The 18,245-nt window shown below is 34.5% G+C and overlaps 1 protein-coding gene across 3 annotated transcripts in view; it reads right to left on the minus strand.

The window, feature by feature from the left end:
* Positions 1 to 13,722: 13,722 nt before the first annotated feature.
* LOC111871105 overlaps positions 13,723 to 18,245 on the minus strand; it is a 233,237-nt gene continuing 228,714 nt past the window's right edge. For all 3 annotated transcript variants that reach the window (XM_023863910.2, XM_023863911.2, XM_023863914.2), the window contains one exon: positions 13,723 to 15,061. In XM_023863910.2, the coding sequence (XP_023719678.1) occupies positions 14,942 to 15,061 (120 nt within the window). In that variant the 3' untranslated portion in view covers positions 13,723 to 14,941. The remainder of the gene's footprint in view (positions 15,062 to 18,245) is intronic.

The following is an 18,245-nucleotide window of genomic DNA, read 5'->3' on the forward strand; positions in this document are numbered from 1 at the left end:
ACTGAGGAGCTATTTCAAGGAAATAGCAGCTCCAGTCTAGAAAACTGAGATTGATGGCCATGGGGATCCATTGCGCTGACCACGTGACACCCTCTATGCACTAAAGCTGACACTAACTTGCTGACAGGTAGCGGTCGCTGGGTCGGTATAGTTCGCTTGCGGACTACAGGCCACAGAGTTTGTCTATTGTCACACAGTTCTATTCTGTTATAAAATTTGTTCCTATAAATGTGATTTTGACCCATATTATTTTGGAAAACTGATAGGACTGTTAGCATGACTGGTTTTTGGACTTTGTCTACTGTCCAGTATTCTAAAAACAAGAGGATGTTTCAGAAACTGCATCTGTTGCCAGCCTCAGATGAAGGGAGAGACGCCCAATCCGTTGGGTCCCTTTGAAAAGGTTAACCACAATCACTGGAGGACAGATGTCAGTATAGCTCTATAAATACCTGAGACCAGGCTTTGTTGAAGGTAGATAACAGCAAAAATGCAATAGAAACTGATAAAACTTGCACAGATCTGAAAACAAGTGACAGATTGATGTAACAGCTGCCCGATGATGACCCAGAAGGGTCAAAACATGTAGCAATACTTCCACAGATGAATGCTAATACAATAGTATAAGGTAAAAGGTAAAGCTATCCCTGTAACAGGGTGTGAAGGCCCTTAAGAGTTGTGAGATGTTGAGGCTCCCACATTTTGTCTACACCGGCTCACATATGGCAGTAAGGTTGTCAGCCTTACACACCAGCCACCCTTTACCCCCAGGAAGATTCCTGTTACTCATTTCTCTTAGAGGCTGAGTTGACCCCAGGACCTATTGCGGCTGAAAGGATTAGGTAACTTGAAAAAAAAAACCCACCAGGACTTGAACCTGCAACCTTCTGTCTTGTAGCATAGTGCCTCAACTAACTATGCTACTGCGTGCCCCCTAATACAGTACTACTGATTTGTTTATTATAGAATTGTCATGTTGACTGACACATTAAGAAATAGCATTCACTTGATATAACTGTGTCTTCCAAATGTCTCCCCTCAGCTTCATTTATCTACATGTTGCACATATATCTAGATAATCTTCCCATACAATTCTCAATGACATTTCACACTTGTAATTTTCGTGGGATTATATGTTCTGAACTTTAGGTGGCCTCTCCATGGGACCACACTTTCATGCAGTAGGAATTCTCTTTGTGGGCTGTAATTTCTTCTGAACTTGCAAAGGAAATATTCATAATCATGCTGAATTTTCAGAAGTCTTGTAAGCAACTATTAACTTCTCACTTTACTGTACTTTATGGAAGTGGTTAATTAGTTATGACTATTTATGTTTCTGTAAATTGTTTCTCACAGTTTATAATAAAAAGAATCTGTTGTTGAAATTAAATTTCCTTTGTCTGACTCACAGATTATAGTATTCTTGTGAACAAATTTCTGAGTCAAACTTGGGCAAATACTTGTCACAGCTTTAACCTATCATGTTTATAATAACTAGTTACTGTCCACTCCATGAAGGAGAATGAGCCATGTAGTGCTAATGGTTACAGCAAGAAATAGACTTACTTTAGCCCTGTTTATGTGTTCAGTGTGAGTTTGCAAACTGATGTAATCTCATTAATGAATGTTATGTTGATTAAACTTTATAGAAACATAAAACTGCTTCACTTCAAACACACACTTTGACAGACACATCATGAGGACAGAAATTCATTATGTGACAAGAGAATTTATTCTGATGCAGCTGTTCCCCTTGATGTGCTTCCTAAGTTGCAATTTGCAAGGAACACATTTGGAGTCTTCACAGAATTCCCCACACTGCTGTTTATGGTATTTTTGTCCCATATCAGTTGCTGCAGATTGAAAATGCAAGATTTGAATACTTGCTGTATTGTACTTTACTAACATGTCAGCCTGTGCTTTTCTTCCTTTCGATGCAATCACTGACTAAGTAATGATACAATAATATGCATGTCCTGAATACAGGTTTGATATTTCTTTCCTGTATTTTATAGGGAATTTATATCAAACTTTTGTGCACAGATTGTGTGAAATGTGAGGCCACAAAAATTCTTCTGAGGTTGTGACATCATTTTCAAAACCCAGCTATCAGTGTCACAGGTGGAAGAAGACTACAATTCCTGTGTACATCAAACCTTTTGTGCTTTCCTTTCCATATGTAACTTACTTTTCTTCATATCTTTATTAGTCTTGTCTCAATAAGCTTTTGAAACCTGGAAGATCATTATGAAATTCTCTCTATGTAACACTTGGATAAACAGAATGCACAGTGATTAATGATAGCTATACAGGATTTATGATAAGTTTCTCAAGAAATCATGCTGCTTGTGTGGAGAAGAGTAAAAGACTTGTGAGGTGGGGTTTCAGAGTATGTATTCTTATGTTTCTGCATACAGTGTAGTTATTAACAAAGGAAGTTAACAAAGTAAAGTTGTGCCATTCTTATAACTAGTTAGTACTCCAAAGTAAGATTGAAATTATGTTTCTGTTCATAAGCTATATGAAATTGCCACACTGATTCTATGAAATAGTGAAGGTAATAAAAAATGTTGAATAAGCATTTATCTTAATTATACATAAGTGGAAAATGGCACCCCAAGATTTGAGTAAGCTACATTACAATATTTTCTCCTTTTATGGTATAGGAGTGCTTTGTTCAGTGTCAATATAAAATTTTGTTGTACAATGTTAAATTGCAATCATGAATATTAACACATAAAATTCCTAAAGACTTCCAAGCTTCTGATGCATCAGGTACAAATGGGGATTTTGATTTTATGTGTTCATAAAAGTAGACTTCCAAAAATAAATAAATTTTATTATAGTACATATTTATTCTCACTTTAAAAATTAAACAATGGAATACATTTTAACAAATTTTGTAAATATGAATTCTAGCTTCTTTGTGATCAATTTACTTCTATCTGCTGAAGCAATGAAAAATTAAAGCAGTATCTACAATAATGCAACTTTGACTATGTCTGATGTGGTCTTCTGGGTTATGACAACATTTAGTCTGGTAGGTAGCAACCCACAACATGCTGCCTTAACTTCTACTCTGATGTAATACAAGTGAAAAAGATACATACAATTTCTTGGATATCACCAGATAAAAGGACACAAAACCAAATTTACCACATCACAATAAACAGAAAATGGAGGACAACCTTGATGGACGTAAGGAAAAAAGAGGAGCACACATAAATAGTGACCATTATTGAATGATCTCCAATCTGAGGATCAAATTGAAGAAAGTAACAGATAGATTCAGCTAGACATCCAAAAGATACAATGTGAGAAGACTTAAGGATAAGCAAATAATAGAAGCATTCCAATTAAAACTCCACAGCGAATTCCAGGAATTAGAAGAGATGGATGGATGTGAAATAGAACAGTGGTCGAAACCCAAAGCTACATACACAGAAACTGCAGAAGAAATACTTGGATTCAGGAATCCCTAAGGAAAGAGCGGTTGACTAAAGAAACTTGGAAGAAGACTGAGGAGAGAAGGGACATAAAAACACTGTTAATATGTAAGACAAGGAATAAGATAGAAGAATTACAAAGAGAATACAATAACAAAGCAAGAGATGTAAAAAAACACCGTGCACGTACAGCTCAAAGAAAGTGGACAAGCGATCTGGCTGAAAAAGCACAAAGAGCTGCTAACAAATATAATATGAAAGAAGTATACCAAATTATGTCTTTCATGACAGAAAATTCCCAGAAATTGACCTATCAGAAGCAAAGACAGAAGAACACTATTAACAAATACAAAGAAACAAACGGGAAAATTGTATGAGCACTTCTCAAAGGTATTTAATGGAACACAAGATGAGAGAATAAAAAGGCAAGAGAACGATGAAGCAGAACAGATGGAAGACTGGGAAGAGGATAACAGAGTAACTACAGCTGAACCAACTAAAGAAGAAATCAAGATAACACCCAAGGCACAGAGAGTAGGAGGGGCACCAGGATTAAATAATATCCCCCCCCCCAAAAAAATCCTAAAGCTAGATTTGGAAACATCTGCAGAAATATTATACCCACTTTTTAAGAATATATGGGGAAAGAATATTGTACCTGAAGAATGGAAAAAAAGGAAATAATTAAAATACCCCCCCCCCCCCAAAAAAGGGGGACATTACTCAATGCAACAACTGGAGAGGGTTAACTCTGCTATCAGTACCCAGTAAAGTACTGAATCGGATTGTATTAAGTAGGATAAAAAGTGTTATTGAGAAATGAATACAAAGAAAAAAAAAACAAGCTGGCTTTCAAAGTAACGGATCCTGTGTAGACCAAATTAATATGCTCCATATTATTATAGAACAGAGCTAGAATACAATATTAATTTGTATTTAATGTTTACACTGTTTGAGAAGACATTTGAACATCATGAAGAAATATAGAATTCCCAAACATATTATTGATCTTGTCAAGCAAAGCTATAATGGAGACACATGCCAGGCGGTACATAATGGTAGGCTGTCAGAACCAATTCCAACTGCAGAAGGAGTACAACAAGGATGCATTCTTTCACCAATGCTATTTCTCATAGTGATGGATGAAGTAGTGAGAAATGTAAGAGAAGGAGAAAAGAGAGGAATAACTTGGGGTCTCTCTCAACAGTTAGAGGACTAAGACTTTGCAGACGATATCTGTCTCCTATCTCATACATTTCATAATATGGAGAAAAAGTTGAGACAATTAGGAAATAAAGGGAAAGCTGTGAGATTGAACATAAATGCTGCCAAGACAAAAACTATGAGAATAAATGCAAAGAGTAAAGAAAGGTTTAAAGCAAATCCTAGGTAGTGTTGTCACAACAATAGGAGGTACTGAAGATGAAGTCAAAACAAGAGTCCGGAAAGCCAATGCAGCTTTCATCCAGCTATATCCAGCGTGGAAAGCAAAAGAAATATCAACAAGAATGGAAATGAAGATATTTTGAAGTAATGTAAAATCTGTACTACTGTATGGGTATGAAACATGGAAAGTAACAGAGAAAATTAAAAACCCCCTGCAGTTATTTATCAATAAATGTTTAAGAAGAATCCTTTGCATCTTTTGGCCAATGGTTGTTACAAATGAGAACCTATGGAAACTAGCAAAGGAAGAACCAGGAGAGACAGAAATAGAAGGAAATGGATTGGACACACACTATATAAATATCAGAGTGCAATAGAGAGGCAAGTCCTGGATTGGAATCCTCAGGGGCAGACAAAGAACAATCTGGTGAAGAACAGTTGAAGAAGTGGCCCAAAAGCCAGGAAAGTTCTGGAGGGAAGTCAAGAGCCTGGCTGGGAACAAAGTCCATTGGAGATGTTTCATGGAAGCCCTATGCTCCAAAATGAAGTGAAAGGAACTGATTGATTTGATTGTTTTCACTGTAAATACTGGCCAGATTAGTACAGCAGTCACAAGAATAACAAATGTAAGAATAGACTGATGATGGTCAGACCAAAACATGTAGCATATCAGTCAAATGCATATAAATTATTATTTGTATACCCAGCGGTATTGACAGAACTCCCTCATCTGTTAAATGCACCATAAAACTCTCTGATACAATATCTCAAACAACAGAAGAAATTGTAAACTGTTGTGTCCCTGTGTCTGCTATGGATGCATGAATTTGTCCTACAAAACTCTCAAGACTCCTCAGGTAACTGGAAATGTATCAACAGGATCAAACATTATGCTTGGATTTAGAGATTCTATAGGCAACAGCGCTGATATAGTTGGAAGAATCGCGTAAAGATAAACATTACTTTGTGACACGATGTGTGGATTTTGTGATACTATGAATTGCCTCACAGAACACAGCTGTTATGTATGTTTCAAAAATAAGAGGAAAAATAACTTCAGTTTCTAATCTCACTGTATTGTGACAGTTTCACTGAACAGTACAGTCCTTTGTATAGGGTATCTGACCACTATAAATTGTGTCTGATATCTGGACCTCAAACCATTATGAAAATATTAAATGATTATGTGTAGGATTGAATTATAGTTAGTGTCTACTCTTCAAAAGAGTAGTCTATGTATTTAGTCCACCAATAATGCAACAATCATTAAAACATTCACCATTCAACACCAACAGACATGTTTCGGCCACAGACGGCCATCCTCGGGTGTTTCGATGAGTCCAAACTGTTACACTGTTCTGATACGCGTACCAAAATTGTGTGTTGCAGTCTACTTAAATTAAAATCCTTCATAAAATCCTATTCACCTCATAAGGGGCATTGTCCACTTGTTTAAAGCTATGCAACGCATAATCTTGGAGCGTATCAGAACAGTGTAACAGTTCGGACACATCGAAACACCTGAGGATGGCCATCTGTGGCCAAAACATGTCTGTTGGTGTTGAATGGTGAATGTTTTAATGATTGTTGCATTATTGACAGACTAAATACATAGACATTTAAGGATGCTGAAATACAGAATACAAAGGTAGCTTAAACAAACCTGAGAAATGTTAATGCAGTCATTCATCCAGCTTACACTGACATGTATGTAAAACATTCCATTAGTCTCTATTAGATTTCTTTACATTACACATTTTAGGAACACTGCAAACAGTTCAGTGATCTGAGCGGCCATAACTCTGCTGTATGAAAGTGTCATCTCCTAATTGCGCTGAATCGAGAGAAAAAAAACACTGTGATAAATTAAGTTTCTGCCCTACTGGGCTGGAAGATACTGTAGGTCAGGAGTAAGTTGAGTAGAGGCAGTGCAGTGGAAGAGTCGCATGCCATTGTAAGTAACAATAGTCGGTTTTGCAAGTTTTCACAATTTGCAGTTAAAAAGTTACTCCATTTTTGCTGCAGAGACAAATATGTTTATGCATTAATAAACCCTGTTGAAAGTGTGAACAATTACTAAGTGTCATATACAAACATCATCAACATGTACACTCCATTTCTGGGGTCATTACTTGTTTCTCATATAACGAAAATATGGGCATGAAAACTATAATTTATTTCTATTTCATTCTATGGGACCTGTTGAGTGTAACATCGAAATACCCATCCATTTTAAAAATGCCTGAAGCTGAGAAGGAATTATGTCAGCAGATATCATGTTACTTGAATCCTCACACATTTCATAACTGAAAAGTGTATGTGTACTTGGTGATTTTGTTGCATGTATTTTATTAAATCATCATTGCTTCCACTGCTAAAATAAACAAAAAATGATGGAGCCCTTCCCCTTGCAAGTCCCTTCTCATATCACAACCAAACAACTTTATCATTATTTACCTTACGTGCATTTCCATTCAAATGATGCTGATGATAATAGCGACAACTTTCAGAATGAATATGATCATAGACATAAATATAATGAAAATTTCAATAATATAATAGCATACCAATAACAAATTATTAACAAAAATATATTTCATTAAATTTCTAGTGCTCTAATTTGAATATTCTGACACACAAAAACTGTTAAAATTTCTAATTAGAGCCAGTATGTCTTTTACATTGCAGAATTTTAAACCTCACACTTTAATAATTTGCCTGTACTAAGTCTGAAGCAATAAAAATTGTCTTCTGGGATGTGTCCTGTAGTTGGTAGATAGCTTCCCTTCAAATGCGGAAACCTATCATCTAAACTACAGAGCATCATATACCAGAAGACAGAAAATTTTATAGTCACTGCTGTTAAAACCTCAAATATCACACTGGAAACAGTATGTTACAGTAGGAAAGTTTTTAAGTCAATCTGAAATAGGGGTATACACAAAATCAATGTAACACAGGTCCATATTATAAACTTGGAAACATATTTTCCAAGCTATGTGCTAATTATAAAGAATATAAACAATGCTTATACAGAATAATCAGAAAAAAATTTCAGCAATTACAGTATAGGTTGCTGGAGATATCTTTGCATTAGTCCTATTTGCACATGGTGATGTAATTATTTTGCAGATTAAAGTAACCAAAAGAGAAGAGAAGAGACAATGAAATTATTCACATGGTAAAAGATTCTATAAACTTTCAACACAGAATACCGAAAAAGTACACAGACTGTCAGATAATTTATATTTAAAAGACTGCCAAATTATTAATACAGGATTAATATTATGTCTGACACTTCTGATAACCACTGATAGTAAGTACTGGTAACAAATGATAGCTGCAGTTAATTTAATTTCTTACACCAAAACATAAAGTTTACCAAATATCAGAATCACTATATGTTTTGTGGGACTTCTCTGATTAAAATGAAACAACTGTTATTTTTGCCTACACATTAATTATAAAATGAGATCTAAATTTTATTAACAGTTTATATGTATAAAATTAATTACAGTGCAGATCAGAGGCGTTACAAATAATGACTGCTTGTTTTCACTGATATAACTTCAATATTTTGATTTATATTCCAGTGTGGGAACTGCCCACATTCAAGCAATGAAGCTCGCGTTGTCACACTTGCTTGAATGTGGGCAGTTCCCACATCGGTATTCATCCCAAAATTTTTCACGTCTCTAATGCATACAGCCAACAGTATTCCAGTGGAAATGTCTCATCACATAAGTGAATAGCTGAAGTTTACATGTTACACTTCCATGGATATACGAAATATAAGTTACAGCTGCATTATGTATAATAATGTGTTATTTTTTATCGCAAATAATAGTAGCCTAACACTGAAGAGAAATGCCTTTTGAACCTGGTAATATATATATCCTTTATCAGCCTTCCCATTCAATGAGAAGTGGCCATGATGGTAGCCAAAATCAGGGTCTTGTTGAGAAGAATGACACAAAAGAGTAGATAATAACTATCCAAAATCAATTATTCTATGTGATATCAAGATTCAAAATTTGCTTATTCCTTGAAATTGTTTCATTAGTGACGTTGCATTAAAATATATATATATGTGACTGCACATAAATATATACATACATACATACTATATATAATCAGGTTTATAAAAATTACCCTTTATACAATTGTCTTTGAAAATATGGCACTGACATTTTGAAAGGGAAATAGATTGTTCTCAGCATTCATAAGTTCCATCTATATTGGATGGTTATAAAAAGTGTTATACCTTATTTTGTATATATCACATATGCATATTAAAGATAAACAGTGATTATTTTAAATCTGTATTTATTCAAACATCTTTTTAACATCTGGTAAGAAATAATCAGCATATCTGTATAATTCAGCAGTATTGCCAATCCCATAACATGCCAGCATACAATCCAGTGGTTCTAAAACATTTAACAGAGAGACAATAAGCCCAGGTACAAAAGTGATGGTAAGTAATAATAATTTAGCATAATATACATACAATACTAATTATGTAACTCTTAAGAAGTCCACCACCATCAAATAAACTAAGGCTAAATCAGTCTCATGAAACAAAGTCACAGCCAAAAATGTATTACCCAGTAAATAAAGAAAATTTGCACCATAAGTTCATTAACCTTTAACATCCGAAGTGCCCCGTTTGTGCCAGTGATGAGTCTAGTCGTCGTGGCCAAAGTACACCGTTTTGGCCAGTCGGGCATTTAAAATCTGCTAGTGGAAGCGCGCACACATCCCTAGTAGAAGCGCATGGACAGTCCTAAATATTTATTTTTGTATGTAGTAATTACCAGACCGACTGGAGTAAAACTCTAATAGAGGAATTAAAACGATACCTAAGTTAACAACAGCAAAAAAGAATATACGTATGAGTTATGCCCAAACTCATCCATGAGCCAGTAATTTTATTGCAGATTCTGCCGATTAATGTGTTAAAAATGTGTAAAATTCGATGTACATACCTTTTTTGTTATCATCTGCTTGGTATATATAGGCTGAAATGAAACTACTGCATTCGATGTCACTACGAACGCACAGAAAACAGATCACACTCTGTATCTCAGCCACGATGCAACTGTCTGTTCACAACCATAGAAAGGGCAATAATCTCTTGCAGCTATAACAGAAGGTCTTAGCACTGAAGAAGGGACCCCTCTAGCTCTTTTTCTTAAAAAGACATTCTTTCATTCTTCTGTCCTTTAGCCAAAAGATTCGAAAATTTGAAGGGTGTAACAAGATGTAAGGTTTCCCAGCAAAGAACCAAATGATTTTATTGCTTCCATCTGTTTTATGACACCAGGGACTGCTAAAATTTGTCAAGTGTTACCAACAGACATGAATTTATAATGCAGGACAACTCTGTGAAGAACTGGGAAAATATTTTTGCAGTACGAATCAAAACTAAAAGAAAAAAATTGAAAAAAAAAAAAAAGAGTATAATTCTTTGTACAAAAATGTTCAAATCATCTGTTATAATATGTGACATTATGTTCTTTGCTGATACAAACAAAGTTAATTCCATCCATTTATCATAAAAATTATGTTAGATACAGCATTTTTAAACACAATGCTTAAAATTGTTTAAGTGCCCTAACAGGAACGGACATTTAAACGCAGAGTAACAACGGGCATTTAAACACGCACCAGCAGCGGGCATTTAAATAAACTCTGGCCAGCTCAAGCTTACTACCATTTCAAAAGTCTGGCATTTAAAGGTTAATGTGTGCTGATTTAAAATGCTTAATATGATGCAGATCGCTTACTACCAGGTTTGTGCAATTCTGTGTGGCTGACATAATTTCAACAGGAACTTAAATTGACAAAGGGAATGGAAAGTGGATAAAGACACTACTAGTATCTGGGAATGAGGGAGGGAGAATACAATGGAACATTACATCGGCTATTTATAGACTTAAAAAGAGACCGTGTCTCAGGAGTAAAGTATTATGTAACCGACTCACTGAATTTTATGTACCACAGAACAAGTTAGGCTAATGACACTGTGTAATCATGAAGGTAGTTACCAATATTTTGGAGGAATCTGGTGGCTCCATCTTTGGAAGAGTTGTGAAGTGATTAAAAATACTGAACATTATGGCTACATCCTTAATGTGGTAAAGATCAGAGTTCAGAAGAAGCTGTGAAATTTCAGGAGGATGTAAGTGAAAGAGACTGTAAAATTTAAACACTAATATAAATCCTACATAACAGAGGTCTTGACATGGTCACCCAAAATCCAGCTATACAAATATTTCAAATAATTTGTCTGGCATTAGAAGAGAACATATTTCTGAATGACCAAGTGAACTGTCTCTTTTTCTGGAACTGTTGGTAACCAGTAGTTGTATACATGACAAAAGAAAAATCATTGTCTGCCATCCCTGAATCAAATTCTCCGAGGTCAAGGGCACTCAGAGCATGAGTGCAACTAGTACACCACCATATGAGAGAAATGGATGCATGTTTGTGGTATGGCAGTTTCTTGTTATATATATATATATATTTCTTGAGAAGCCACCAATTGTGCAGCTACTCATGAACTCCCAGCATTTTATGGAACCCAAAGGATCATTAGTGTGTTCACAAGATCCCTCCACTGGTCCCTGTTGTGAGCCAGACCAATCCAATCCATACCATCCGATCCTATCTATCCATCCATTTTAATATTGTCCACCAACCTACGGCTTGGTCTTCCCAGTGGTTTCTTTCCTTCTGGCTTTCCCACCTGTATCCTATATGCATTCCCCTTCGCCCCCATTCATTCTACATGCCCTGCCCACCTCATCCTCCTTGACATGATCATTCCAATTATACTTGGAGATGAGTACAAGTTATGAATGAGACAATGAGACAGTACATCGGCTATTTGTAAACTTCAAGAAAGTCTATGATTCAGTTAGCAGGGAAGTATTGTACAATATTCTGACAGAGTTTGGGATACCCATGAAACTACTTAGGCTGATTAAAAGGTGTTTAAACGAAACGTATAGTAAAGTCCATGTAGGTAAACAGCTGTCTGATAACGTTCCTATCCTGAATGGTCTAAAACGAGATGCTTTATCGCCACTCTTTTTCAAATTTGCTTTAGATTATCTCGTTAGGAAGGTCCAGGAAAACCAGGTGGGACCGAAATTAAACGGGACACATCAGCTGTTGGTCTATGCCGAGAATGTGAATCTACTGGGTGATAATGTAGATACCATAAAGAAAAACACATAAACTTTAATTGATGCAAGCAAGGAGATTGGTCTAGAAGTAAACACAGAGAAAACTAAATATATGTTGTTGTCTCATTACCAAGATGCAGGGCAAAATTATGACATAAAGATAGGAAACAGGTGTTCTGAAAATGGGGCACAGTGTAGATATTTAGGAATGACTGTAACAAATCAAAACATATTTGAGGAGGAAATTAAGAGGAGACTGAACTTGGGTAACGCTTGCTACCATTCAGTCAAGAACTTTTGTCTTCTCATATGCTGTCCAAAAACTTAAAAATTAGAATATACAAAACTATAATTTTGCCTGTGGTTCTGTATGGGTGTGAAACTTGGTCTCTAACATCAAAGGAGGAACACAGACTGAGGGTGTTTGAGAACAGGGTGGTGTGGAGAGTCTTTTGGCTGAAGAGGGATGAAGTGAAGGGAGGTTGGAGGAAACTGCACCATGAGGAGGAGAAGGCCTAGAGCCCTTACTGAGTAAAATTTCTGGAAGGGGCAAAGAGCTCAGTTGAATTTCAATGCAGGTAGTGTAGTACAATTAAAAGCTGAATTGAAAGAGTTAGAGAAAATAAAATTCCGTAGAATGTGTAGGATACCTAAAATTCTTTTAACGATGCATTCCAGAAGACTGGAAATTTTGCATATAAAGGCTTATTTTGATTTTCGTTTCCACGTTAGGCAGTTTCCGTTTAATCCAGGATATTTAACATCTTTTTCGGCCCCAAAGACAAGGGACCTGAAAATATTTCAGTTTAAGACAAATTCCGTTTAATAAAGGGTCCGTTTAAGAGAGGTTTTACTGTACAATATTTAATATCTGTAGTAATTAATGGTGCACAACATGCCATAGGACAAACTAAAAAACACATTTAAGGCTGTAATAATAATACTAATAACAACAATAACAATAACAACAACAACAACAATAATAATAATAATAATAATAAATTACACTCACATATATTCTTGATATAGGACATGAATGTGTTAAATAAATCACAACAATAATAATAATAATAATAAAAAATTACACTCACATATATTCTTGATGTAGGACATGAATGTATTAAATAAATCACATATTCAAAATAAAGTCTTCTACAATGTAACTGGTGATACTGGGGAGATGATAATACACAAGGAAGCATGGCACTTTTGATAGCCAGCATCATGTCAACACCACCTACTGACTGTGCTCAGCAATATCATAGCAAACACAGCAAATTTTGAAAAGTGACAGTAATTTACTAGAGGCTGAAGTGACTGATTAATAAAATGGACATGAAATGTAAAGCTATGACATTTCAGAAATAATTGTTTGACCAGTGCCTGAATGTTACATCTTATGTTGAAATGTGTGCAAGTGATTATTATGGATTCGCTTCACTTCACTGCATGATGTATATAAGAACTGTAACACCTAATACATGCTTTTACATTTGTTTACCCTGACAGCAGGTAGTATTTCACCTTATAGGAGCAAATGCTGTACTACTATCTCTTGTTTTATGAAAATTTGACTTATGAACTTCTTCTCTCAAAGTTGTCCAGATGGGTTCTGGGGCCCACAGGTAACAGAGGATCTTTCCTTGGGGGTAAAGCAGGAGGGGCGTGAAGCTGCCCATGCATTCCACTCTCCCATACGTCTTCATGGCATAGAGCTTATTCAGTTAAACACAGGGACCACTTTTATTTCCCTTTTTTTTTTTGAAGCAAATCTTTTCTGATCCCCAAAAGGAGGGACTTTAATCTGTATGTGGAAATTATAATTACAGTTGGCCTCACAATATAAATGAGAGTTTGGGACTCATATCTTGGAAAATTTTGTTAGAAACTACAGCTGTATGAATTTAAAATCTGCACATTATAAATATTTTGGGGGGAAGTAATTAAAATATAAATTTTTATAGTGTTGAAAATTAAAAATAACTTGCATAAACAATAATTTATGGATTCCAGAAATTCATAAATTTATTTTGGCAGTTAACTGTTGAATATGGTACTAGAAATTTCACAGTTGTAAAACCTACACTGAATATTTCAGAAGTACAAAAGTGTCTGAAATATTCAGATTATTTTAATATTTATTGCTCAATTCTTATATGGCATGTTTCAATATAGGAAGTTATAAAGTAAAGTGATCTAAAGAAGCTGTTATGTTAAAGTTATTGCATCCAATTCTGACCTGGGCTTATAGGATACAAATCAAAACTATTACACAGATATGAATACAATAAAATACAACACATAAAAACATTAACATATCTGAATCTATATTACATCTGTAAATTTCTTCACACTGATAACTCTGTGTTATTCACTTATAATTGGTCATAATACATAAATACAAAAAAAAAAGTGACATCCTTCTTGGTATCTTTTATATCCTTCCATATATTGAAACCTAAACTTTCAATATGATGAAATTTTCGTGAAGACCCTTCATACATCAATAATAATCAAATATATGTAACGCAATTATGTAGACTTTTCTTCTTTTATCCAGCATTACACCAAGAAATTTTGTACACTTGTTCTTCATGTAAATGTTGACAGAAAAATTAACTTTATAACTATCTTCTTATAGCATTTGAAAAATATGGTGCCTTGATATCTTCTTTTCAACACCTTGTGCTTTCACATAAAACAGTGTAACACAAATCTGAAGAGACTTCAACAATATACCACAACTCTTTTAGAAACACATGTGACTTACAAATACATTAAAAATATTATTTAAACTTACGCCAAGATTTGTACAACCTGAATGCATTTTACATGTCTATCCAATGCATCTTATCCTGATTCTTGGCTAGAGGCACGCCGTGTCTTTCCTCTAGTCTCGCTGTTTTCCTTGTCAGGTCAAGTAGTGGACTTGCGACTGATGCTACACGTAGAAGGTCGTGGTGAACGGAATACAGTGTTCTGCAATGTCCTCTTCCACTTGTCCTGAGTGTCTCGTAACTTAAGAAGCCATGTTTGCTAGGCAACATAATAAGGCCAATATTTAATTGTATGGGTTACAAAACTTCTTTCTTGCGTGTCCATATTTTCCTTTTTTTTTTTTTTTTTTTTAAAGAGTAGACAGTTATCAGGAACAATGTCACAATTAATTTATCATTAAAACTGTCATGAAGTGACACTGCATCATGTTAAGTTCAATCTGATTTATGAAATCAAATTTTCAAGTATTTGCAATTTTCAAGTTTTAAAAGTTAATTGTGGTTAAATAATTCATAAATAAACAATAGCCTAAGTCTAGATCAGCCTATTAGCAAGTTTTGATTCTTTGATCAGACATGGCTTACCTCATTCCTGCAACTTCTAGAAACATATTTCATAGAAATAACCTTGCAGACTCTTTCATTATATAAATCCCCACAGTTCACTAACATATGCTAATCATGACACCACATTTTACTTTAAGTTGCAATTCAGCTATTGATCTCTGCAAGTCAGTAAACCTTCTCGACACAGTGTATGCAAAAGACACACATAATGACCCTCAATGCATAGCAATGACATCCTTGAATGAAAGCTCTGGTGCATTGCTGCTATGACAAAATATATTTTCATGTAGGGGGAGGAAGCAATAGAAATCATGAAGAGGCTCTATAAAACACTTATATTCCTTTCCATACCAACATCAAGGTGTCAGTATTATTAAGAAGTCAAGTCTCAAATTACATAATACACGTGCATTTCCAGTCTCACCTATCTTTCAGTAAGATGCAAACATTCAACAAGTACAGTCAATCACAGATGGCAGATATGTCAAACATGGAAGGTTAATTTTGTGGTGGGGGAAATGAGATCATGAATTTTTCATATGAAAGTTAATGGTTCAGGGGTGTTCTGCCATTATGACTGTGATGATATTATTGATGACATTAGTTCTAGTTCAACATCAAAGAGAAGGTGAGTGATAACAGTCTATTTCAGGTTATCATGACTGTTCCATTGAAATGACTTTGAGAGAATATATGTGTTATGTTTTTTGTATCTTGGACAGCCCACAAAGTAGTTCTTTATTTAAATATATACCTCTCTCTGTTTTTCAGTTAACTGCAATTTGTTTACAGATGTTACACTTTTTCAAAACACGTTATAAGTCACTCTATTTCATTACACTAATTTCACCTATAATTAATCCATTACAACTTGCAGAGAACTTGTATCTGAATATTTCTCCAAATACTGCAGAAAAATATGAGTAATATAAAGGTAATTATAATTATTTTATGAAATACTTTTAATTTACTTTGGAAATTTAAACATTTTAAGAAGGTGACTGCTTATGCCAGAAACAGATAAGGAAAATTTACTGAGATGCAGTTAAATTAGGACTGTGTGTACTATTTTATTTATGACATAAATAATAAAATAATATTGTGTAAACTGAAAGCTTTTTTTATTCTTGATTCATAAAGAGTATTCTCAAAATCACATATCAATGGAAAAATGATTTATGGTAATTATATTCTTAGGTGTGAGAGTATATTAAATTTCTTTGAATTTGATTTGTTTCATTCTGGTCCATCACACTAACAATATTATAAAAGATAAAACAATTCCATCCAGTGTGAATGGATGGAATTGTTTTATATTTCATAATTAAACTTCTTTGGTAATTATTTAAAAAAATTACAACTGAAATGCATGAAACACCAACAGAAGTTCAATTTAATTCTTTATTTACATTCCAACAGGCATATGACAGACATTTGCACAGAAACATAAGGAAAATTAGAAAGAATAGCAAAGTATATGCATGCATATAAAACATGACTCTTGCAGATACAACAATAGGAAACACATCACATGAATAAAATGGTGCAGAGTTACATGCAGTGTGCACAAACAGATCAGGCAATTGCCAATTCTGAATGGGTGTTTTTTTTTTCTGTTTTTGAAACTGTTCATAGTAGTGCCACATCAGTTTATTAACAACATATTTACTTCAGCCCAGTCCCTATTTCGGTATTTTTATTATCCATTTAAAATCAGCGTACTTGAGAATATAGTTTTACCTCAACCAACTTAGTGACTTACAAATTTCTGGACTTATGATTAAACTATATATATAAACCGTTAGGCTATAGCCATATTTCAACATATGACTTCCAGACTTGTGAATTTCTGGGCTTTTGACCCCATTAAATTAGAAGACATGCTCTGAATTTTCAGACTTCTAACTCGATTTAAACTGTTTATATACTACACGGTCCATCAACAATGCAACAAATTGTTTCTTCTCTCTTTCACTTTCACTTTTGACACAACATGTTTTGGGCCTAAATGACCATTCTCGGGTGCCTTACTATGCTGAAACTGCTACACTGCATGCAACTGAGGATGGCCATTTAGGGCCAAAACATGTGTTGAAAGTGAAAGAAAGAAAGAACAGCTTCTTGCATTGTTGATGGACTGTGCAGTATATAAACAGTTTTAGATATAGTAATGCAACAGGATGCTTAAATACAGGCTTCCAACTCAAACTAGACTTTTAGACTTACATCACATTGTAATGATCTGGTGGCTATAATCATAGTTATTAATGATCGATGGTAAAATATTAATTAACTTACTTTCTGTAATAGCTTAAATGTATAATATTATGTTACTGGAAGTTTCTTTATGCATTTTATAAGAATACTAACATAATGACAGCATAACAGGGGTTAAAATATTGAAAAATGTATCTGAGCATTGAGCTACAGGAATATAACCCGCTAAATTCCATAAGATGTAATGAGCCCTATTTATGAATTTTTTACTTTTGATCCAATTTTGGGAAGCAGTAAGTCCAAATTATGAAGTATGACTGCACTTATCTGCTTCTGCACAGTTGGAAAAGTGTCATTGCTTGAAGATATCACTGTATTTTGTAAAATATAATTCGGGGAGATTTTCAGTGTAATATGCAAGATCAACAGCCTGGAAGTCACATAAGCTACATGAAACCACCCTCAAAGCAGTTGAGAAAGTAAATTTTATCGTGTGACCTAGTAAAGTAGAAGGCTCCTTTCCTTAATAAAAATAAATTATTCATAAAAATTAGCATAATGCTAAAATAAAAATATGAATCTTTGAATACAAGTTATTACTCAGACGTAACAAATAGAAGAATTGTGAAGGTAAAGAAGGCTCCAGACAGCCACTGATG

The sequence above is a fragment of the Cryptotermes secundus genome, unplaced genomic scaffold (assembly GCF_002891405.2).
Source record: "Cryptotermes secundus unplaced genomic scaffold, Csec_1.0 scaffold250, whole genome shotgun sequence".
Taxonomy (NCBI): Eukaryota; Metazoa; Arthropoda; class Insecta; order Blattodea; family Kalotermitidae; genus Cryptotermes; species Cryptotermes secundus.